Consider the following 25,627-nt stretch of genomic DNA (forward strand, 5'->3'; position numbering starts at 1 on the left):
TTGACCTACCACTAATGTATGCCTTTGTTTTCAATTTGATGCCATCCTTAACTTCCTTAGTTAGCCACGGATGGTTCATCCTTCTCTTCGAGTCTTTCTTTCTCACTGGAATATATCTTTGCTGAGAATTATGAAATATCTCCTTAAATGTCTGTTCCTCGTGGATGGAGCGATGGGCATCAAACTGGAAGTTGTTGGTATTGAAGGATCCAGTGGAATAGAAATTGAGCACGATAATTTCCTTGACTCCCACTGAGAGACCCATCCTCACCCTGGTCTGAGGCTCGAGGTCTGGTTGCAGGAGATGGTAGAGCTCTGTGACCACATCCTTGCTGAAGAGCAGTCTTTGAACACACTGTTCCTCAGTGAAATTCATGTAGGAGAACTGCTGCTGGAATATCGTGGGATGGTAAGATCTCCCATTGACAGCCCTGTTGGGCCTTCTCACTCTGGCCACATTTTGCTGTCTTTCTCCCTGTCTATCTCCCTGTCTATTTCCCTGTCTATCTCCCTGTCTATCTCCATGTCTTTCTCTCTGTCTTTCTTTCTGCCTTTGTCTCTGCATTTGTCTCTGTTTCTGTCTCTGCCTAAGAAGCCTCCAATGATGAAGTCGGAGCAGGTCGAGTGCCAACATAGCTCCCATGAAATGATATAAATGTACCTCTTACCACCTCCGCAAAACCGCCACCTAATTTCGCGGGGGGGGGGGGAGGGAGCGCTGTTCTCACCGCGCCTGGGTGAAAACCCATTTGTGTCCGGTTAGCAGCCCCCAGAGGCGCTAACAGCAGGCACACGGGAGCCCAATTTCGCCCGTCTGACAGTAAGTAGCCATTCAATTCGACTGACAGAATTAGTCGCCTCTTTGTTGGGCTGAAGTCTGTTACTTTGCCACTGATTCCTCCTATGCTAATAAATCCAACCGACAAAAGATAAAAAAAAGTGGCACGTAGACTGAGCTTGAGATCGAAGTTAAATCAAAGATTTTTTGCAGGACAACCTTGTAAAATGTGTTGAGATTTTAATGCTTGTACTGTTCACACTTCACGACCAAGATGTTTACGAGGCAGGCTCTCGTTTTAACTTTAAATCCAAACACTTATGACAGTTTTGCTACTGTATTTTTTTTAAGTTGTCCAGCTGTTTGATGGTAAACTGGTTCCACTGTTTAAAATAAGAGAGAAAATGGTATATTTATCCGGGCACTAATGTAGTTTTCTTTCTTTTTCCTTCAGTGAACATCATGCTCATCGAATTAATGAGACATGGAATGTTTTCCCATATGGGATGCCAACATCAGGCTGTCGCATATGTTGTGGCACGGATTAGGTGCCAAGTAAAGCTCCCTTCACTCATGGAATACAAAATGGTTGGAAGCTATGCTACAGTTGCCTAAAGGTCTGGTTGGACTGCATCTGGAGTACTGTGTTCAGTTCAATTGTGGGCACTGCACCTTAGGAAGGATATATTGGCCTTGGTGGAGGCTGAGTGCAGATTCGCCAGCATCATACTGGGTGCTAAATTATGAGGACAGGTTGCATATACTACACTTGTATTCTCTTGAGTCTAGAAGATTAAGGAGTGATCTAATTGAACACTCCCGTGAAGCGCATTGGGATATTTTACTATGTTAAAGGCACTATATAAATGCAAGTTGTTGTTATAGAAACATAGATTCATAGGAACATAGAAAATAGGTGCAGGAGGAGGCCATTCGGCCTTTCGAGCCTGCACCGCCATTCAATAAGATCATGGCTGATCATTCGCTCAGTACTCCTTTCCTGCTTTCTCCCCATACCCCTTGATCTCCTTAGCGGTAAGGGCAATATCTAACTCCCTTTTGAATATATCCAATGAACTGACATCAACAACTATCTGCGGCAGGGAATTCCACAGGTTAACAACTCTATGAGTGAAGAAGTTTCTCCTCATCTCAGTCCTAAATGGTCTACCCCTTATCCTAAGACTGGGTCCCCTGGTTCCGGACTTCCCCAACATTGGCAACATTCTACCCGCATCTAACCTGTCCCATCCCGGCAGAATCTTATATGTTCCTATGAGATCCCCTCTCATCCTTCTAAACTCCAATGTATAAAGGCCCAGTCTCTCCTCATATGTCAGTCCTGCCATCCCTGGAATCAGTCTGATGAACCTTTGTTGTACTCCATCAACAGCAAGAACGTCCTTCCTCAGATTAGGAGACCAAAACTGAACACAATATTCCAGGTGAGGCCTCACCAAGGCCCTGTACAACTGCAGTAAGATCTCCCTGCTCCTATACTCAAATCCCCTAGCTATGAAGGTCAACATACCATTTGACTTCTTCACCGCCTGCTGTACCTGTATGGCAACTTTCAAAGACTGATGAACCATGACACCCAGATCTCGTTGCACCTCCCCTTTTCCTAATCTGCCGCCATTCAGGTAATTTTCTGTCCTCGCGTTTTTACCCCCAAAGTGGATAACCTCACATTTATCCACATTATACTGCATCTGCCATGCATTTGCCCACTCACCTAACCTGTCCAAGTCACCTTGCAGCCTCTTAGCGTCCCCCTCACAGCTCACACCGCCACCCAGTTTAATGCCATCTGCAAACTTGGAAATATTACACTCAATTCCTTCATCCAAATCATTGATTATATTGTAAAGAGCTGGGGTCCCAGCATTGAGCCCTGTGGCACTGCACTAGTCACTGCCTGCCATTCTGAAAAGGACCCGTTTATCCCGACTCTCTGCTTCCTGTCTGCCAACCAGTTCTCTATCCACCTCAGTATATTACCCCCAATACCATGTGCTTTGATTTTGCAAACCAATCTCTTGTGTGGGACCTTGTCAAAAGCCTTTTGAAAGTCCAAATACACCACATCCACTGGTTCTCCCTTGTCCACTCTACAAGTTACATCCTCAAAAAATTCCAGAAGATTTGTCAAGCAGGATTTCCCCTTCATAAATCCATGCTGACTTGGATCGATCCTGTCACTGCTTTCCAAATGTGCTGCTATTTCATCCTTAATAATTGATTCCAACATTTTCCCCACTACTGATGTCAGGCTAACCGGTCTATAATTACCCGCTTTTTCTCTCTCCCTCCTTTTTTAAAAAGTCGTGTTACATTAGCTACCCTCCAGTCCATAGGAACTGATCCAGAGTCGATAGACTGTTGGAAAATGATCACCAATGCATCCACTATTTCTATGGCCACTTCCTTAAGTACTCTGGGATGCAGACTATCAGGCCCTGGGGATTTATCGGCCTTCAAGCCCATCAATTTCCCTAACACAATTTCCCGCCTAATAAGGATATCCTTGATTATGTCATGTCTTATGTCATAGGCAGTCCCTCAGAATCGATGAAGACTTGCTTCCACTCTAAAAGTGAGTTCTCATGCGGCTGAACAGTTCAATATGGAAATTACAGTCTTTATCACAGGTGGGACAGACAGTGGTTGGAGGAAAGGGTGGGTGGGAAGCCTGGTTTGCGGCAAGCTCCTTCCGTTGCCTGCGCCTGCTTTCTGCATGCTCTCGGCGACGAGACTCGAGGTGCTCCGTGCCCTCCCGGATGCACTTCCATCACTTAGGGTGGTCTTTGGCCAGGGACTCCCAGGTTTCAGTGAGGATGTTGCATTTTATCAAGAAGGCTTTGAGGGTGTCCTTGAAACATTTCCTCTGCCCACCTGGGGCTCGCTTGTGTGTAGGAGTTCCGAGTAGAGCGCTTGGTTTGGGAGTCTCGTGTCAGGCATGCAAACAATGTGGCCCACCCAACGGAGCTGGTCGAGTGTGGTCAGTGCTTCAATGCTGGGGATATTGGCCTGATCGGGAACACTAACGTTGGTGCGTCTGTCCTCCCAGGGGATTTGAAGGATCTTGCGGAGACATCATTGGTGGTATTTCTCCAGCGACTTGAGGTGTCTACTGTATATGGTCCATGTCTCTGAGCCATACAGGAGGGCGGATATCACTACAGCCCTGTAGACCATAAGCTTGGTGCCAGATTTGAGGGCCTGATCTTCGAACACTCTGTTCCTCAGGCACCCGAAGGCTGCGCTGGCGCACTGGAGGCGGTGTTGAACCTCACTGATTAAAGGAGCTGATAGGGTAGATAGTGAGAAAATATTTCCTCTGGTGGGGGAGTTCAGAACAAGGGGAAATAATCTTAAAATGAGAGCTAGGCCATTCAGAGGTGATGTCAGGGAGCACTTCTTTACACAAAGGGCGGTGGATAGCTGGAAATCTCTCTGCACAGAGCTGTTGAGGCTGTGGGTCAATTGAAAATGTCAAAACTAAGATCGATAGTTTTTTGTTAGGTAAGGGTATTAAGGGTTACAAGGTGGGTAAATGGAAAGAAGTTGGGTAAGTGGTAGAACTCAGCCATGATCTAATTGAATGGTGGAGCAGTGTTGAGGGGCTGAATCACTTAATCCTGCTCCTCCGTTCCTATGTTCCCAATAATAATAATAATAATGACTTTTATTAAATAGCGCTTTTAACATAGTAAAATGTCCCAAGGCGCTTCACAACAGTGTTACAGCCAAACAGATAAATTTGACACCGAGCCACAGAAGATATTAAGGCAGATGATCAAAAGCTTGTTTAAAGAGGTAGGTTTTAAGGAGCGTCTTAAAGGAGGAAAGAGAGGTAGAGAGGCGGAGAGGCTTAGAGAGGGAGTTCAAGAGCTTGGGGCCCAGGCAGCTGAAGGCATGTCCACCGATGGTTGAGCAGTTATAATCAGGGATGTTCAAGAGGCCAGAATTTGAGGAGCGCAGACATCTTGTGGGGTTGTGAGGCTGGAAAAGATTACAGAGATAGGGAGGGGCGAGACCATGATGTGCTTCAGTTCCAATTGCATAATGACACACACCTGCTGCAACAGTGAGATATTTTTTTCCATTTCTCACACCAATCATTACAGTTTCAATGAGATTGGGGGCCTGAAATTCCATGCTGGTCCTACTAGTCTCCCGCTGCAAATTCAGACAAAAATGACCACGGCAGCTGAGTATGGCTTTTTTAATGTATTTGTTCCTGGGATGTAGGTGTCACTAACAAGGCCGGCATTTATGCCCATCCCTAATTTCCCTTGAGAAGGTGGTGGTGAGTCGCTCTCTTGAACCGCTGCAGTCCGTGTGGTGAAGGTGCTCCCATGGTGCTGTTAGGGAGGGAGTTCCAGGATTTTGACCCAGCGACGATGAAGGAACAGCGATATATTTCCACATCAAAATGGTGTGTGACTTGGAGGGGAGCTTGGAGGTGGTGGTGTTCCCATGCGCCTGCTGCCCCTGTCCTTCTAGGTGGTAGAGGTCGTGGGTTTGGGAGGTGCTGCCAAAGATGGTACACACTGCAGCCAGGGTGCACCGGTGGTGGAGGGAGTGAGTGTTGAAGGTGGTGGATGGGGTGCCAATCAAGTGGGCTGCTTTGTCCTGGAATGTGTCGATCTTCTTAAGTGTTGTTGGAGCTGCACTCATCCAGGCAAGTGGAGAGCATTCAATCACACTCCTGACTAGTGCCTTGTAGATGGTGGAAAAGCTTTGGGGAGTCACGAGGTGAGACCTGTTCTTGTAGCCACAGTATTTGTGTGGCTGCTCCAGTTAAGTTTCTGGTCAATGGTGACCCACAGGAATGGGGATTCTGCAATAGTAATGCCATTGAATGTCAAGGGGTAATGGTTAGACTCTCTCTTGGAGATAGTCATTGCCTGGCACTTATATGGCACAGATGTTACTTGCCCAAACCTGAATGTCATCCAAGTCTTGTTGCATGCGGGCATGAGCTGCTTCATTATCTGAGGAGTTGCGAATGGCACTGAATACTGTGCAGTCAGCGAACATCCCCACTTCTGACCTTATGATGGAGGGAAGGCCATTGATGAAGCAGCTGAAGATGATTTGGGCCTAGGACACTGCCCTGAGGAACTCCTGCAGCGATGCCCTGGGGCTAGGATGATTGACCTCCAAAACCACAACCATCCTCCTTTGTGCTTTGGATTTGTGCCTCCAACACAAAACAGCCCCAATTTGGACGAAATTAATAGGCCCTGAAATTCTGCATGGGGGAAGGGGGAATGGTTCCACAGGTCTCCAGCCTTTAATCTGGCTGGAGACCACTGGAATTCTCTGGTAAACAGCACCAACAGCCAAGAGCAGCAACCGCGTACCTAAAAATGAGGTTCCAAACTTTAGAAGCTACAACACAGGACTACATGCATGCTAAACAACAGAAGCAGCATGTTATAGACAGAGCTTCAGATCCCACAACCAGTGGATCATATCAAAGCTCTGAAGTCCTGCCACTTCCAGTCGTGAATGGTGGTGGACAATTAAACAACTAATGGGAGGAGGAGGCACCATGAACATTCTCATCCTCAGTGATGCTGGAGCCGAGCTCGAGTGCAAATGACAAGGCTGAAGCATTTCCAACCATCTTCAGCCAGAAATGCCGAGTGGATGATCCATCTTGGCCTCCTCCTGAGGTCCCCGTCATCACAGAAGCCTGTCTTCTGCCAATTTGATACACGCCGCATGATATCAAGAAACAGCTGAACGCACTGGATACAGCAAAGGCAATGGACCATGAGAATATCCCATCTGTCACACTGAAGACTTGTGCTCCATAACTAGCTGCACCTCTAGCCAAGCTGTTCCAATACAGCTACAACACTGGCATCTACCCGACAACGTGGAAAACTGCCCGGGTATGTCCTGTCCACACAAAGCATGACAAATCCAATCTGGCCAATTACCGCCCCAATTGTCTACTCTCAATCATCAGCAAAGTGATGGAAGGTGTCATCGACAGTTCCCCTGATTCCCAATGACTTCAATTTTACTAGGGCTCCTTGATGCCACACTTGGTCAAATGCTGCCTTGATGTCAAGTGCAGTAACTCTCACCTCACCTCTGGAATTCAGCTCTTTTGTCCATGATTGGACCAAGGCTGCATTGAGATCTGGAGCTGAGTAGTCCTGGCAGAACCCAAACTGAGCATCGGTGAGCAGGTTATTGGTGATTAAGTGCCGCTTGATAGCACTGTCCCACTCCAGAGACTTGAACACAAAAATCTAGGCTGACACTCCAGTGCAGTACTAAGGGAGCGCTGCACTGTCGACGGTGCCATCTTTCGAATGGGACGTTAATCCGAGGCTCCGTCTACTCACTCAGGTGGATGGAAAAGATCCCACGGCATTATTTCGAAGAAGAGCAGGGGAGTTATCCCCAGTGGCCTGAAAATATTTATCCATCAATCAACGTCACAAAAACTGATTATTCAGTCGTCATCAGATTGCTGTTTGTGAGAGCTGGCTGTGCATAAATTGGCTGCTGCGTTTCCCACATTACAAAAGTGACCACACTCCAAATAATGCTTCATTGACTATAAAGTGCTTTGGGATGTCCTGAGGTCGTGAAAGGCGCTATATAAATGCAACAACAACTTGTGTTTATATAGCGCCTTTAACGTAGTGAAGCATCCCAAGGCGCTTCACAAGAGTAATATGCAATAAAAATTAGCGCAGGTGACCAAAAGCTTGATCAAACAGGTATATTTTACAGAGCGGCTTGAAGGAGGAAAGAGAGATAGAGAGGCGGAGAGGTTTAGGCAGGGAGTTCCAGAGCTTGGGGCCCAGGCAACAGAAGGTACGGCCACCAATGGTTGAGCGATTATAATCAGGGATGCTCTGGAGGGAAGAATTAGAGGAACGCAGACATCTCGGGGTGTTGTGGGGCTGAAGGAGATTACAGAGATAGGGAGGGGTGAGGCCATGAAGGGATTTGAAAATAAGGATGAGAATTTTAAGGCATTGCTTAACTGGGAGCCAATGTAGGTCGGCGGGCACAGGGGTGATGGGTGAGCGGGACTTGGTGCGAGTTAGGACCCGGGCTGCCAAGTTTTGGATCACCTTTGCTTTAGGTAGGGTATTCTCACCACCCCTCCCTATGCCTGTAGGTTCAAAGTAAAGTCAGCCTGACAGGCATGTAAGTGGGGAGACTTCAGTCCCACACTCCTGATCTTTGGGCACCCTGTGCGGAGGGGAGCGGGCAGGTCAGAAGGCCTCCTTGTCGGACTGCTCCTGGGCACAGCCAAGGGGTCCAGGCAGCGAGCGGTCGAGGGGATCGTTCAGCCTGACCTCCTGCCTCTCTTCCGCAGTTACATCCGAGCCAGGGTGCCCCTGGAGATGGAGCACACGGTGTCCACCGGTACGCTCGCGGCCTTCCGCGAGAGGTGGGCGCCGGAGGGAGTGGAGTGCATCATCACCCCCGGCAACCAAATTTTAATTTGATGTAAGTTACTGTAAAAATTGAATTTGAAATGTGTCGTTCTTCTGCCCTTGCAGAGGGCCACTTGATTTCACCTTCAACTAAAGTAGTTGTAAGTGAGGAGAAAATACGACTCCCGTTTAAACAACTGTCGGAAATCCCGCGCCTCCAAGAAATGATGGATTTCCCATCTGCTTCCTGCATCTGTTTTCTTTCCAATCGGAGCAGACTTGTTTGGGGGCAACGCTTGCACGGCACGTCAGTTAGTGAGATAAATATTGAAGGGGATGCACGTCACTGCTCCTGCGAGGGAGCCAAGTCATAACTTCTCTTGACCTCAACACCTGGGGGGTCCCGGGAGTTTATAAATCCTGTCTCAGAGGAGATAAAGAACACAAGAAGGGGAGGAGGGAGATGTCAGGAATAACCTTATATTTACTTTCATATCCTCAGATAACAAGGGCAGCCACAGAAGAAGCGGGTAGAATGTGTGACTCCCGCGATGGGTGGTAACATTTGATCGTTTTGTTAATGTTCAACTACTTGTCTCTATCCCTCCCCTCCCTCCATCCCACTCCCTCCTCCCCCCGAGGTTATTTCGTGTCTGTTTCATTCACAGCCTGTCGGTTTCGCCAGCCGCGGGTGTGGGAGCCGGACAGTTTTCGGGGCAAGCTCCAGAGACGATAAATCACCAGTGGACTTTCACTCAGCGAGGTTGGTTCAGGGGAAAAGGCTTGAGTTCCTCTTGGAGTTGAGTTGCCGGGCTGACAGAGCGCACGGTGACACTGCGATGCATCTCTTCACTGTCCCCCTGGCACTGGCTCTGGGCTTTGTCCCGCTGGTAAGTTTAATGTATGTATATTATGATGGCATCTGCTGGCATTGAACCTGACAGCTCCCCATCTCGTCTTCCCGCTGATTTCCACCCTTGTGTTAGCCTTCGGTTTGTCAATTTAACGTGCACTGTGCTTTTTGAGTGAGTTGTGTTTAGAAGGGAACAGGTCTATCGGTTAATGCAACCTCGAAATACCAGATCACGGTCCCACTGCCTTTGCCAACCTGTGTCGTTAAGCAGGACAAGGCAGTGCAGAAAGGTACCAGTTACAGATCCATAGTTCACCGCTTTTTTTCCCTGGCTGGATCCGATGTCGGAGTGAAGGGTGCCAATATCCTGCTATCTTGCTATCTCTCTGTGACTCCTTGTACAGGCTCAGGGCAGATCAGAAATATCAACAAAGACACAAAAGGGACTGAATAATAATTTTTTAAAGATCAATGTTCTTCATTCTGCCACTTGTTCTCCTAGAGGAGCAATTAAGAAAGCTAATGGTATATTCGGAGGATTTGCGTATAAGAGTAAAGATGTTTTACTGCAATTACATAGGGCCCTGGTGAGACTGCACCTGTAGTATTGTGTACAGTTTTAGTCTCCTTACCTAAGGAAGGATATACTTGCCATTGAGGGAGTGCAACAAAGGTTCACCAGACTGATTCCCGGGATGAGGGGATTGTCCTATGAGGAGAGATTAAGTAGACTAGGCTGATATTTTCTAGAGTTCAGAAGAATGGGAGGTGATCTCATTGAAACATACAAAATTTTTACAGGGCTTGACAAGGTAGATGCAGGGAGGATGTTTCCCCTGGCTGGGGAGTCTAGAACCAGGGGTCACAGTCTCTGAATAAGGGGCCGCCCATTTAGGACTGAGATGAGGAGACATTTCTTCACTCAACGGGTGGTGAATCTTTGGAATTCTCTACCCCAGAGGACTGTGGAGGCTCAGTCTTTGAGTATATTCAAGACAGAGATCGATAGAGTTTTGGATAGTAAGGGAATTGAGGGATATGCGGATAGGGCAGGAAAGTGGAGTTGAGGTAGAAGATCAGCCATGGAATGGCGGAGCAGGCTCGAGTGGCCAAATGGTCTATTCCTGCTCCTATTTCTTATATTCAGGGAGAGCCTGGAGTTTTCTCCCTTAGTCTTCAGAAGGAGATGGTGCTTGTGATTGTTTGGGGTGGGGTCACTCTGAGCATTGACAAACACCAGAAGAGGTGTCACCGAATTAGGCTGAATGTTAGGACAGGCACAGCTGGCTTATAGAGCAGTGTCAGTGTTTGAAAGTCAGGGTTGGAGAGAAGCAAACTCTCTACCAGGTAAAGCTATCTGACAGGGCGAGTGCACAAACTGTAGATTAAAAAATTCATTCATGGGGTGTGAGCATCGCTGGCAAGGCTGGCATTTATTGCCCATCCCTAATTGCCCTTGATAAGGTGGTGGTGAGCCATCTTCTTGAGCTGCTGCAGTCCGTGTGGTGAAGGTCCTCCCACAGTTAGGGAGGGAGTTCCAGGATATTGACCCAGCGACGATGAAGGAACGGCGATATATTTCCAAGTTAGGAGGTTTTGTGAGTTGGAGGTGATGGTGCTCCCATGCGCCTGCTGCCCTTGTCCTTCTAGGTGGTAGAGATCGCGGGTTTGGGAAGTGCTACCAAAGAAGCCTTGGCGAGTTGCTGCAGAGCATCTTGTAGATGTTACACACTGCAGCCACGGTGCACCGGTGGTGGAGGGAGTGAATGTTTAAGGTGGTGGAAGGACACAGGAGAAGGTCATTCAGCTCTACGAGAGGTCTACGCTTCAATGATATCATGGTTAATCTGTTGCCTCAGTTCCACTTAGCTGCCATTGCTCCACATCCCTTGATGCCCTTACCGAACAAAAATCTACCAATCTCAGTTTTTCAAGCTCCAACATTGCCCCCCACGGCCTTTTGGGGTTGAGAATTCCAAATTTCTACTACCCTTTGTGAGAAAAAATGCTTCATGATTTACTTCCTAAATGGTTTGGTTCTAAATTTCACATTATACTCTCTCGTTCTTGATTCCCACATCAGGGGAGTTACTTTCTCTGTCTCTACCCTATTTATTCCTTTAAACACCTCGATCAGATCACCCCTCAATCTTCTATACCCAAGGAATACAAGCCAAGTTTATGCAACCTGTCCTCATTATTTAACCCTCGAAGTCTTGTTATTATTCAAATTAATCTGCGCTGCACCCACTCCAAGGCCAATATATCCTTCCTGTGTGGTGCCTAAAAACTGAACACAGTTACTCCAGATGGGGTCTGACCAAGGCTCTATACAACTGTACATCCCCAGCATTGAAGCACTGATCACACTCGATCAGCTCCGCTGGACAGGCCACATTGTCCGCATGCCAGACACGAGACTCCCAAAGCAAGCGCTCTACTTGGAATTCCTTCACAGCAAACGAGCCAAAGGTGGGCAGAGGAAACGTTACAAGGACACCCTCAGAGCCTCCCTGATAAAGTGCAATTTCCCCACTGACACCTGGGAGTCCCTGGCCGTATTGGACTGTACAGCCACCAAAGAACTCATGTTAAGAGTGGAAGCAAGTCTTCTTCGATTCCGAGGGACTGCCTATGATGATGATGATACAACTGAAGTATAACTTCCTCCCCTTTGTATTCCAGCCCCCTCAAGATAAAGCCAGCATTCCATTAGTCTTTTTGAATGCTTTGTGTACCATCTAGTAGGTTTCAATGAGTTATGTGCCAAATGGTTTTGCTCCTCCACAGTTCCTAGCTTCTCATCACTTAGAAAATACTCCAAACTATCTTTTCTAGGCCCAAAGTGAATGACCTCATACCTTGCCCACATGAAACTAAATCTGCCACAGTTTTGCCTACTCAATTAATCTGTCAGTGTCCTTTTGCAACTTTCTGCTCCCATTTGCACAACTTAGCACTCCTAAATGAGTGTCATTGACAAACATGGAAACACAACACTCTATTCTTTCATCCAAGTCATTAATCAATATGGTGAAAAGTTCAGGACACAGTACAGATCCCTGGGGAATGCCACTTGTCACATCCACCAATCAGATATACCCTTTATGGCCACTCTCTATCACCGACCTGTCAACCAATTTCCAACCCAGGTCAAATATCTTTCTCCAATACCTTGCACTCTCATTGTTGTCAATAATCTTTCCCGTGAACCTTATCGAAGGCCTTCTGAAAGTTCACATCAGTAAATTCCATAGAACACCTTTATCTACTTCATTAGTGATATTAAAAAAAATAATTGGATTTGTCAGACCTTGACCGTGCTGGCTGTCTCTGCTCAGCTCACATTAGCTGAGATGCTCAGTCACTCTATCCTTATTAAAATATTTTACTATCTCCACCACAACTCACAACGAGACAGAACACAGACTGTAGCCTTGTGTAAGGCTAGAGATAGAACACGGACAGACAGTCTTGTGTAGGGTTAGAGACAGAACACAGACACACAGCCTTGTGTAGGGTTAGAGACAGAACACAGACACACAGCCTTGTGTAGGGTTAATTACAGAACACAGACACACAGCCTTGTGTAGGGTTAATTATAGAACACAGACACACAGCCTTGTGTAGGTTTAATTATAGAACACAGACACACAGCCTTGTGTAGGGTTAATTAAAGAACACACACACAGCCTTGTGTAGGGCTAATTATAGAACACAGACACACAGCCTTGTGTAGGGTTAATTACAGAACACAGACGCAGATTCTTGTGTGGGGTTAGGGAGTTAACACAGACACAAAGCCTTGTGTAGGGTTAGCGACGAACACAGTCTGCGGTCTTGTGTAGGGTTAATTACAGAACACAGGCTGCAGCCTTGTGTAGGGTTAGAGACAGAACACAGACACACAGCCTTGTGTAGGGTTAATTACAGAACACAGACACACAGCCTTGTGTAGGGTTAATTACAGAACACAGACACACAGCCTTGTGTAGGGTTAATTACAGAACACAGACTGCAGCCTTGTGTCATCATCATAAGCAGTCCCTCAGAATCAAGGAAGACTTGCTTCCAGTCTAGAAATGAGTCATTAGGTGGCTGAACAGTCCAATACGGGAATTACAATCTCTGTTACAAGTGGGAGAGACAGTCGTTGAGGGAAAGGGTTAGTGGAACAGGTTTGCTGCATGCTCTTTCCGCTGCCTGCGCTTCATTTCTGCACGCTCTCGGCGATGAGACTCGCGGTGCTCAGTGCCCTCCCGGATGCACTTCGTCCACTTAGGGAGGTCTTTGGCCAGGGACTCCCAGGTGTCAGTGGGGATGTTGCACTTTTTCAGGGAGGCTTTGAGGGTGTCCTTGTAACGTTTCCTCTGCCCACCTTTGGCTCGTTGGGCGTGAAAGAGTTCCGAGTAGAGCGCTTGCTTTGGGAGTCTCGTGTCCGGCATGCGAACAATGTGGCCTGCCCAGTGGAACTGATCAAGTGTGGTCAGTGCTTCAATGCTTGGCCTGATCGAGGACGCTAACGTTGGTGCGTCTGTCCTCCCAGGGGATTTGTAGGATCTGGCAGAGACATCATTGGTGGTATTTCTCCAGTGACTTGAGATGTCTGCTGTACATGGTCCATGTCTCTGAGCCATACAGGAGGGCAGGTATTACTACAGCCCTGTAGACCATGAGCTTGGTGGCAGATTTGAGGGACTGGTCTTCGAACACTCTTTGGCACAGGCGGCTGAAGGCTGCACTGGCGCACTGGAGGCAGTGTTGAATCTCGTCGTCAATGTCTGCTCTTGTTGATTAGAAGCTCCCGAGGTATGGGAAATGGTCTATGTTGTCTAGGGCCGCGCCGTGGTTCTTGATGACTGGGGGACAGTGATGCATGGCGAGGACAGGCTGGTGGAGGACCTTTGTCTTACAGATGTTTAGCTTAAGGCCCATGCTTTCATATGCCTCAGTAAATACGTTGACTATGACTTGGAGTTCAGCCTCTGTATGTACGCAGACGCAGGCGTCATCTGCGTATTGTAGCTCGGCGACAGAGGTTGGGGTTATCTTGGACCTGGCCTGGAGACGACGAAGGTTGAACAGGTTCCTATTGATTCTGTAGTTTAGTTCCATTTTAAGGGAGCTTGTTGTCTGTGAGGTGGAGCATGACAGCGAGGAAGATTGAGAGGAGGGTTGGGGCGATGACGCAGCCCTGTTTGACCCCAATCCGGATGTGGATTGTGTCTGTAATGGATCAGTTGGTGTCATGTATGTATGCTTTGGTTTACTAGCCACCAGGTGGTGCCACTGTCAGAGGTCATTGGGCTGTGTGCACGTGTGAGCGACCCAGTTATAAAAGGCCAGCCATCTTGTAATGTAATCACTTAAGGCCCTAATAAAGTAGAGCCAGGTTTGTACCTGTTCGGAGTTTACAGTATTCTGTCTATCGAGTTATTGCATACATAACATTTGGCGACGAGGTAACAAGAACCTTTGCATGCAAAAATATGCACAATTGGAATTCTGGAGCGATTACTGGAGGGAGAAGATTGGGCAGACTTTGTAGCCCGCTTGAACCAGTACTTTGTGGCTAACAAAATGGAGGAAGAGGCAGTCGCAGCTAGGCGTCGGGCGGTCCTCCTCACGGTTTGCGGTCCGAAAATCTATGGACTCATAAAGAATCTCCACTCGCTTATAAGTCCAACGGGCAAGGACTATGAAACATTGTGTGCTCCGGTACGTGACTATCTCAAAACAGATGAAGGCATCATCATCTCAAGATATCGATTCTATATGCACGTTCGTTCTGAGGGCCAGGATGTATCGGAATTCGTTGCCGACCTAAGACGTCTAGCTGGACCGTTTGAAAATGTGTTGGCAGACATGCTGCGGGACTTCTTTGTAATTGGCATCGACCACGAGGTGATCCTGCGAAAGCTACTGGCGGCGGAGATGCTGGATTTGAGCAAGGCCATCACGATTGCCCAATCATGTATGATGATGGACGAAAGCTTAAAGCAGATATAATTGAAAAATCGGAACTCGACAAGTACTGTAAACAAGATAGTATTGTCGTTTGGCAGAGCTGAATATGGCAGGGCCTACCCGACTGCGTACGCAAAACTTGTGGCTGCTCAAAGTCTGCCAACAGGAATGAATCCGACATCACCATGTTGGCGTTGTGGGGGAAATCATCAGCATCATTAGTGTCAGTTTAAACAGTATATTTGTAAAGGCTGTTCGAAAGTGGGGCATCTCCAATGCATGTGTCCACAACTGAGAAAGCGTGCTGCGACACACCACGTGGAGGATGATGACCAGTCTAACATAGATCTGGATATGCAATCTGAGATACCAGAGGAGGAAGTGTATGGAAAGTGTTCATTCCTAACAAAGACCCAACCGATAATGATTAATGTAAAACTTAATGGTGTGCCGGTATCGATGGAATTGGACACTGGTGTGAGTCAATCAATAATGAGTCAGAGGACATTAGACAGGCTGTGGGATACTAAGGCTGTGAGGCATAAGCTAAGTCCAGTCAATGCCAAGTTGCGTACGTACACTAAAGAACTCATAACGGTGATTGGCAGTGCAGTATTCAAGGTGTCGAATGATGGTGCGGTTCAGGATTTACCGTTATGGATTGTTCCAGGCAAATGGAACTGGAACGAGATCAAAGTGTTGTCGTCAGAGGAGAATACTCCATGTGCTCAAGTGCTGAGCAAGTTCCCCTCGCTTTTTGAACCAGGCATCGGCAATTTCACAGGAGCCAAGGTGCAGATCTACGTGAACTTGGATGCAAGACCCATCCATCATAAAGCTCGGGCAGTTCCGTATATGATGAGGGAGAAGGTTGAAATTGAACTGGACAGACTCCAGCGTGAAGGGATCATATCACCGGTTGAATTTAATGAATGGGCCAGCCCCATTGTTCCCGTGTTGAAAAGTGATGGCACTGTCAGGATTTGTGAAGACTACAAGGTCAAGGTTACGATCAACCGAGTTTCAAAACAGGATCAATACCCGTTACCGAAGGCTGATGACCTGTTTGCTACGCTAGCCGGGGGAAGTCATTCACAAAACTGGATCTGATATTGGCCTACATGACACAGGAGCTAGTCAACACTCGAAGAAACTTACGTGCATTAACACTTATAAAGGACTGTTTATCTACAACAGGTGCCCTTTTGGAATTCGCTCGGCTGCAGCCATATTTCAGAGGAACATGGAGAGTCTACTGAAGTCCGTCCCCAGAACCATCGTTTTCCAAGATGACATACTAGTCACAGGTCGTGACTCTGCCAAACATCTGAAGAACCTGCAAGAGGTTCTACATCGTCTGGACAAAGTGGGACTCAGACTGAAACACTCGAAGCGCGTCTTCATGGCACCGGAAGTCGAATTCCTGGGGAGGAAAATTGCTGCTGACAGTATCAGGTCTACGGACTCGAAAACCAAGGCCATCAAAAATGCACCCAAGGCTCAGAATGTGACGGAGCTGCATTCATTCCTTGGTCTACTCAACTACTTCGGTAATTTCTTACTTAGATTGAGCACCTTATTAGAGCCACTGCACATACTGCTAAGAAAAGGCAACAATTGGGTTTGGGGTGCATCTCAAGATAGAGCTTTTGAGAAAGCTACTAATCTGCTTTGCTCTAACAAGCTGCTGGTACATTATGATCCATGTAAGCGTCTAGTATTGGCCTGTGATGCTTCGTCATATGGAGTTGTTTGCATGCCCCAACAAGCTAATGAGTTGGGCAAATCACAACCTGTTGCATATGCTTCAAAAAGTTTGTCAAAGGTGGAAAGAGCCTACAGCATGATAGAGAAAGAAGCACTAGCCTGTGTGTATAGGGTTAAAAAGATGCATCAGTACCTGTTTGGTTTGAACTGGAAACAGATCAAAAGCCACTCATTTCATTGTTTTCAGAAAACAAAGGTATCAATACCAATGCATCATCCCACATCCAGAGGTGGGTGCTGACATTATCTGCCTATGATTATGTCATTCGCCATAGACCTGGCACTGAGAATTGTGCCGTTGCCCACACCGGAGGTGGAAACGCCACAACCGGCAGACCTACTGTTAGTCATGGATGCTTTTGAAAGTGAAGGAACCTCTGTCACGGCCCAACAAGTTAAGACCTGGATCAGCCAGGACCCGATATTATCAGTTGTGAAATGTTGTGTCCTTAGTAGTGACTGGTCTGCCATACCCAAGCAAATGTGTGAGGAGACCAAACCTTACAACCGTCACAAAGACAAACTATCCATTCAATCAGATTGTATACTGTGGGGTAATTGTGTTGTTATGCCCAAGAAAGGCAGAGAGAAATTTGTGCATGATCTACATAGCACGCATCCCGGTATTGTCATGATGCAAGCCATTGCCAGGTGTCATGTATGGTGGCCTGGAATTGACTCTGATCTGAAATCATGTGTGCATCAGTGCAACACTTGCATGCAGCTTAGTAAAGCACCAGAGGAATCGCCGCTGAGTCTGTGGTCATGGCCATCTCAACCATGGTCCAGGATCCACATTGACTTTGCAGGGTCCTTCCTGGGAAAGATGTTCTCAGTGGTGGTGGATGCTTATTCCAAGTGGATAGAGTCTACAATCATGTCATCCAGCACATCCACAGCTACCATTGAGAGCCTTCGTGTCATGTTTGCTACGCATGGTCTGCCTGACATAGTTGTAAGCGACAACGGATCTTGCTTCACCAGTATGGAGTTTCAAGAGAGCATGAAACTCAATAGTATCAAACATGTGAGGTCAGCATCATTCAAACCTGCATTCAATGGACAAGCAGAGCGTGCGGTCTAAACCACCAAGCATAGTATGAAATGTGTAACTCAAGGTTCACTGCAAACTTGCTTGTCACGCATATTGCTTAGTTACAGGACAAAACTCCATACGCTTACCGGGGTCTTCCCTGCTGAACTATTGATGAGGAGAGGTCTCAAGACCAGGCTCTCTCTTGTCCACCCTGACTTGAATAATCATGTCAAATACAGATGTCAAAGTCAGCAAGAGTATCATGATCGCGCTACTGTGTCACGCAACATTTCCATCAATGATCCTGTGTATGTACTGAATTATGGTCAAGGTCCCAAATGGATCGCCGGTACTGTTATGGCCAAGGAGGGTAACAGAGTGTTTATCATCAAGCTCAAGAATGGACCAACATGCAGGAAACATGTTGATCAGATAAAGCTGCTGCACACGGATGAACCGGAACAGTCTGAGGAAGACACAATCAGTGACCAACCAACCTACCCTCAGTCATCAGAGGACTCCGCTGTCATCAATGAATCTGGACATTCAATCCCTGACGTGGTCATTGCCACTCCCATCTGATCGGCTACCCAGCCCCCAGTCATAACAGACTCAGAACACTCGTCTAAGGCTGGAGTTGAACTGAGACGTTCAACTCGAGAGCGGAAAGCCCCGGACCGTCTCAATTTGTAAAAAGACCGTTGCTAATATCTTAAAGGGGGATATTGTCATGTATGTATGCTTGGGTTTACTAGCCACCAGGTGACGCCACTGTTGGAGGTCATTGGACTGTGCACACGTGTGTGCGGCCCAGGTATAAAAGGCCAGCCATCTTGTAATGTAATCACTTTGGACCCTAATAAAGTAGAGCCAGGTTTGTACCTGTTCGGAGTTTACTGTATACAGTCTATTGAGTTATGGCATACACAACAGTTGGTAAGGATCACAGCCCGCATGTCATTGTGGAGCAGGCAGAGGATGGTGATGAACCTTTGGGGGCATCTGAAATGGAGGAGGACGCTCCATAGACCCTCGCGATTGACAGTGTCAAAAGCCTTTGTAAGGTCGAAGAAGGCCATGTATAAGAGCTGGTGCTGTTCCCTGCATTTTTCCTGCAACAGTCGCACTGTAAAAATCATGTCCGTTGTGTCCCGCAAGGGACGAAATCCAGACTGTGACTCCTGAAGAAGCTCCTTAACCACAGGGAGAAGACGGTTGAGGAGGACTCTAGTGATGACTTTGTGTAGGGTTAATTACCGAACACAGTCTGCTGCCTTGTGTAGGGTTAATTACCGAACACAGTCTGCTGCCTTGTGTAGGGTTAATTACCGAACACAGTCTGCTGCCTTGTGTAGGGTTAATTACCGAACACAGTCTGCTGTCTTGTATAGGGTTAATTACCGAACACAGTCTGCTGCCTTGTGTAGGGTTAATTACCGAACACAGTCTGCTGCCTTGTGTAGGGTTAATTACCGAACACAGTCTGCTGCCTTGTGTAGGGTTAATTACCGAACACAGTCTGCTGTCTTGTGTAGGGTTAATTACCGAAAACAGTCTGCTGCCTTGTGTAGGGTTAATTACTGAACACAGTCTGCTGCCTTGTGTAGGGTTAATTACCGAACACAGTCTGCTGCCTTGTGTAGGGTTAATTACCGAACACAGTCTGCTGCCTTGTGGAGGGTTAATTACCGAACACAGTCTGCTGCCTTGTGTAGGGTTAATTACTGAACACAGTCTGCTGCCTTGTGTAGGGTTAATTACCGAACACAGTCTGCTGCCTTGTGTAGGGTTAATTACCGAACACAGTCTGCTGCCTTGTGTAGGGTTAATTACTGAACACAGTCTGCTGCCTTGTGTAGGGTTAATTACCGAACACAGTCTGCTGCCTTGTGTAGGGTTAATTACTGAACACAGTCTGCTGCCTTGTGTAGGGTTAATTACCGAACACAGTCTGCTGCCTTATGTAGGGTTAATTACCGAACACAGTCTGCAGCCTTGTGTAGGGTTAATTACCGAACACAGTCTGCTGCCTTGTGTAGGGTTAATTACCGAACACAGTCTGCAGCCTTGTGTAGGGTTAATTACAGAATACAGTCTGCAGCCTTGTGTAGGGTTAATTATAGAACACAGTCTGCAGCCTTGTGTAGGGTTAATTACCGAACACAGTCTGCTGCCTTGTGTAGGGTTAATTACCGAACACAGTCTGCAGCCTTGTGTAGGGTTAATTACAGAACACAGTCTGCAGCCTTGTGTAGGGTTAATTACAGTCTGCAGCCTTGTGTAGGGTTAATTACCGAACACAGTCTGCTGCCTTGTGTAGGGTTAATTATAGAACACAGTCTGCTGCCTTGTGTAGGGTTAATTACAGAACACAGTCTGCTGCCTTGTGTAGGGTTAATTACCGAACACAGTCTGCTGCCTTGTGTAGGGTTAATTACTGAACACAGTCTGCTGCCTTGTGTAAGGTTAATTACCGAACACAGTCTGCTGCCTTGTGTAGGGTTAATTACCGAACACAGTCTGCTGCCTTGTGTAGGGTTAATTACGGAACACAGTCTGCTGCCTTGTGTAGGGTTAATTACCGAACACAGTCTGCTGCCTTGTGTAGGGTTAATTACCGAACACAGTCTGCTGCCTTGTGTAGGGTTAATTACCGAACACAGTCTGCTGCCTTGTGTAGGGTTAATTACCGAACACAGTCTGCTGCCTTGTGTAGGGTTAATTACCGAACACAGTCTGCAGCCTTGTGTAGGGTTAATTACAGAATACAGTCTGCAGCCTTGTGTAGGGTTAATTATAGAACACAGTCTGCAGCCTTATGTAGGGTTAATTACCGAACACAGTCTGCAGCCTTGTGTAGGGTTAATTACCGAACACAGACTGCTGCCTTGTGTAGGGTTAATTACCGAACACAGTCTGCTGCCTTGTGTAGGGTTAATTACAGAATACAGTCTGCAGCCTTGTGTAGGGTTAATTATAGAACACAGTCTGCAGCCTTGTGTAGGGTTAATTACCGAACACAGTCTGCTGCCTTGTGTAGGGTTAATTACCGAACACAGTCTGCAGCCTTGTGTAGGGTTAATTACAGAACACAGTCTGCAGCCTTGTGTAGGGTTAATTACAGTCTGCAGCCTTGTGTAGGGTTAATTACCGAACACAGTCTGCTGCCTTGTGTAGGGTTAATTATAGAACACAGTCTGCTGCCTTGTGTAGGGTTAATTACAGAACACAGTCTGCTGCCTTGTGTAGGGTTAATTACCGAACACAGTCTGCTGCCTTGTGTAGGGTTAATTACCGAACACAGTCTGCTGCCTTGTGTAAGGTTAATTACCGAACACAGTCTGCTGCCTTGTGTAGGGTTAATTACCGAACACAGTCTGCTGCCTTGTGTAGGGTTAATTACGGAACACAGTCTGCTGCCTTGTGTAGGGTTAATTACCGAACACAGTCTGCTGCCTTGTGTAGGGTTAATTACCGAACACAGTCTGCTGCCTTGTGTAGGGTTAATTACCGAACACAGTCTGCTGCCTTGTGTAGGGTTAATTACCGAACACAGTCTGCTGCCTTGTGTAGGGTTAATTACCGAACACAGTCTGCAGCCTTGTGTAGGGTTAATTACAGAATACAGTCTGCAGCCTTATGTAGGGTTAATTATAGAACACAGTCTGCAGCCTTATGTAGGGTTAATTACCGAACACAGTCTGCAGCCTTGTGTAGGGTTAATTACCGAACACAGACTGCTGCCTTGTGTAGGGTTAATTACCGAACACAGTCTGCTGCCTTGTGTAGGGTTAATTACCGAACACAGTCTGCTGCCTTGTGTAGGGTTAATTACCGAACACAGTCTGCTGCCTTGTGTAGGGTTAATTACCGAACACAGTCTGCTGCCTTGTGTAGGGTTAATTACCGAACACAGTCTGCTGCCTTGTGTAGGGTTAATTACCGAACACAGTCTGCTGCCTTGTGTAGGGTTAATTACCGAACACAATCTGCTGCCTTGTGTAGGTTTAATTACCGAACACAGTCTGCTGCCTTGTGTAGGGTTAATTACCGAACACAGTCTGCAGCCTTGTGTAGGGTTAATTACCGAACACAGTCTGCAGCCTTGTGTAGGGTTAATTACAGAATACAGTCTGCAGCCTTGTGTAGGGTTAATTATAGAACACAGTCTGCAGCCTTATGTAGGGTTAATTACCGAACACAGTCTGCAGCCTTGTGTAGGGTTACTTACCGAACACAGTCTGCTGCCTTGTGTAGGGTTAATTACCGAACACAGTCTGCTGCCTTGTGTAGGGTTAATTACCGAACACAGTCTGCTGCCTTGTGTAGGGTTAATTACCGAACACAGTCTGCTGCCTTGTGTAGGGTTAATTACCGAACACAGTCTGCTGCCTTGTGTAGGGTTAATTACCGAACACAGTCTGCTGCCTTGTGTAGGGTTAATTACCGAACACAGTCTGCAGCCTTGTGTAGGGTTAATTACAGAATACAGTCTGCAGCCTTGTGTAGGGTTAATTATAGAACACAGTCTGCAGCCTTGTGTAGGGTTAATTACCGAACACAGTCTGCAGCCTTGTGTAGGGTTAATTACCGAACACAGTCTGCAGCCTTGTGTAGGGTTAATTACAGAACACAGTCTGCAGCCTTGTGTAGGGTTAATTACAGTCTGCAGCCTTGTGTAGGGTTAATTACCGAACACAGTCTGCTGCCTTGTGTAGGGTTAATTATAGAACACAGTCTGCTGCCTTGTGTAGGGTTAATTACAGAACACAGTCTGCTGCCTTGTGTAGGGTTAATTACCGAACACAGTCTGCTGCCTTGTGTAGGGTTAATTACCGAACACAGTCTGCTGCCTTGTGTAAGGTTAATTACCGAACACAGTCTGCTGCCTTGTGTAGGGTTAATTACCGAACACAGTCTGCTGCCTTGTGTAGGGTTAATTACGGAACACAGTCTGCTGCCTTGTGTAGGGTTAATTACCGAACACAGTCTGCTGCCTTGTGTAGGGTTAATTACCGAACACAGTCTGCTGCCTTGTGTAGGGTTAATTACGGAACACAGTCTGCTGCCTTGTGTAGGGTTAATTACCGAACACAGTCTGCTGCCTTGTGTAGGGTTAATTACCGAACACAGTCTGCAGCCTTGTGTAGGGTTAATTACAGAATACAGTCTGCAGCCTTGTGTAGGGTTAATTATAGAACACAGTCTGCAGCCTTATGTAGGGTTAATTACCGAACACAGTCTGCAGCCTTGTGTAGGGTTAATTACCGAACACAGTCTGCTGCCTTGTGTAGGGTTAATTACGGAACACAGTCTGCTGCCTTGTGTTGGGTTAATTACCGAACACAGTCTGCTGCCTTGTGTAGGGTTAATTACCGAACACAGTCTGCTGCCTTGTGTAGGGTTAATTACCGAACACAGTCTGCTGCCTTGTGTAGGGTTAATTACCGAACACAGTCTGCTGCCTTGTGTAGGGTTAATTACTGAACACAGTCTGCTGCCTTGTGTAGGGTTAATTACCGAACACAGTCTGCTGCCTTGTGTAGGTTTAATTACCGAACACAGTCTGCTGCCTTGTGTAGGGTTAATTACCGAACACAGTCTGCTGCCTTGTGTAGGGTTAATTACCGAACACAGTCTGCTGCCTTGTGTAGGGTTAATTACCGAACAGTCTGCTGCCTTGTGTAGGGTTAATTACCGAACACAGTCTGCTGCCTTGTGTAGGGTTAATTACCGAACACAGTCTGCTGCCTTGTGTAGGGTTAATTACCGAACACAGTCTGCTGCCTTGTGTAGGGTTAAGTACAGAACACAGTCTGCAGCCTTGTGTAGGGTTAATTACAGAACACAGTCTGCAGCCTTGTGTAGGGTTAATTACCGAACACAGTCTGCTGCCTTGTGTAGGGTTAATTACCGAACACAGTCTGCTGCCTTGTGTCGGGTTAATTACCGAACACAGTCTGCTGCCTTGTGTAGGGTTAATTACCGAACACAGTCTGCTGCCTTGTGTAGGGTTAATTACCGAACACATTCTGCTGCCTTGTGTAGGGTTAAGTACAGAACACAGTCTGCTGCCTTGTGTCGGGTTAATTACTGAACACAGCCTGCTGCCTTGTGTAGGGTTAATTACCGAACAGTCTGCTGCCTTGTGTAGGGTTAATTACCGAACACAGTCTGCTGCCTTGTGTAGGGTTAATTACCGAACACAGTCTGCTGCCTTGTGTAGGGTTAATTACCGAACACAGTCTGCTGCCTTGTGTAGGGTTAATTACTGAACACAGTCTGCTGCCTTGTGTAGGGTTAATTACCGAACACAGTCTGCTGCCTTGTGTAGGGTTAATTACCGAACACAGTCTGCTGCCTTGTGTAAGGTTAATGACCGAACAGTCTGCTGCCTTGTGTAGGGTTAATTACCGAACACAGTCTGCTGCCTTGTGTAGGGTTAAGTACAGAACACAGTCTGCAGCCTTGTGTAGGGTTAATTACAGAACACAGTCTGCTGCCTTGTGTAGGGTTAATTACAGAACACAGTCTGCTGCCTTGTGTAGGGTTAATTACCGAACACAGTCTGCTGCCTTGTGTAGGGTTAATTACCGAACACAGTCTGCTGCCTTGTGTAGGGTTAATTACCGAACACAGTCTGCTGCCTTGTGAAGGGTTAAGTACAGAACACAGTCTGCAGCCTTGTGTAGGGTTAATTACAGAACACAGTCTGCAGCCTTGTGTAGGGTTAATTACCGAACACAGTCTGCTGCCTTGTGTAGGGTTAATTACCGAACACAGTCTGCAGCCTTGTGTAGGGTTAATTACCGAACACAGTCTGCAGCCTTGTGTCGGGTTAATTACCGAACACAGTCTGCTGCCTTGTGTAGGGTTAATTATAGAACACAGTCTGCAGCCTTGTGTAGGGTTAATTACAGAACACAGTCTGCAGCCTTGTGTAGGGTTAATTACAGAACACAGTCTGCAGCCTTGTGTAGGGTTAATTACCGAACACAGTCTGCAGCCTTGTGTCGGGTTAATTACCGAACACAGTCTGCTGCCTTGTGTAGGGTTAATTACAGAACACAGTCTGCAGCCTTGTGTAGGGTTAATTACCGAACACAGTCTGCTGCCTTGTGTCGGGTTAATTATAGAACACAGTCTGCTGCCTTGTGTAGGGTTAATTACCGAACACAGTCTGCTGCCTTGTGTAGGGTTAATTACAGAACACAGTCTGCTGCCTTGTGTAGGGTTAATTACCGAACACAGCAGTCTGCTGCCTTGTGTCGGGTTAGGGAGCGAACACAAACTCCATCTTGTGTAGAACATAAAACCATAAGAATTAGGAGCAGGAGTAGGACATTTAGCCCCTCGAGCCTGCTCTGCCATTCAGTGAGATCATGGCTGATCATCTACCTCAACTCCACATTCCTGCACTGTCCCCATATCCCTTGATTTCCTTAATATCCAAAAATCTATCTATCTATGACTTTAATACATTCAATGACTGAGCTTCTACAGCCCCTGGGGTAGAGAATTCCAAAGATTCACCACTCTCTGAGTGAAGAAGTTTCTCCTCATCTCAGTCCTAAATGGCCAACCCCTTATTCTGAGACTGTGACCCCCGGTTCTAGACTCCTCAGCTAGAGGAAATATCCTTCCTGCATCTACCTTGTCAAGCCGTGTAAGAATTTTGTATGTTTCAATGAGATCATCTCTCATTTTTTTAAACTCGAGAGAATATTGATCTATTCTACTCAATCTCTCCTCATAGGACAATCCCTCCATCCCCAGAATCAGTCTGGTGAACCTTTGTTGCACTC

General features: G+C 46.9%; 1 protein-coding gene across 1 annotated transcript in view; it reads left to right on the top strand.

The window, feature by feature from the left end:
• Positions 1-8,892: 8,892 nt before the first annotated feature.
• Positions 8,893-25,627, top strand: part of LOC139264023 (pituitary adenylate cyclase-activating polypeptide type I receptor-like) — a 157,638-nt gene continuing 140,903 nt past the window's right edge. The window contains exon 1 of the mRNA XM_070880126.1: positions 8,893-9,089. Within this exon, the coding sequence (XP_070736227.1) occupies positions 9,039-9,089 (51 nt within the window). The 5' untranslated portion in view covers positions 8,893-9,038. The remainder of the gene's footprint in view (positions 9,090-25,627) is intronic.

The sequence above is a fragment of the Pristiophorus japonicus genome, chromosome 5, assembly GCF_044704955.1.
Source record: "Pristiophorus japonicus isolate sPriJap1 chromosome 5, sPriJap1.hap1, whole genome shotgun sequence".
NCBI lineage: Eukaryota > Metazoa > Chordata > Chondrichthyes > Pristiophoridae > Pristiophorus > Pristiophorus japonicus.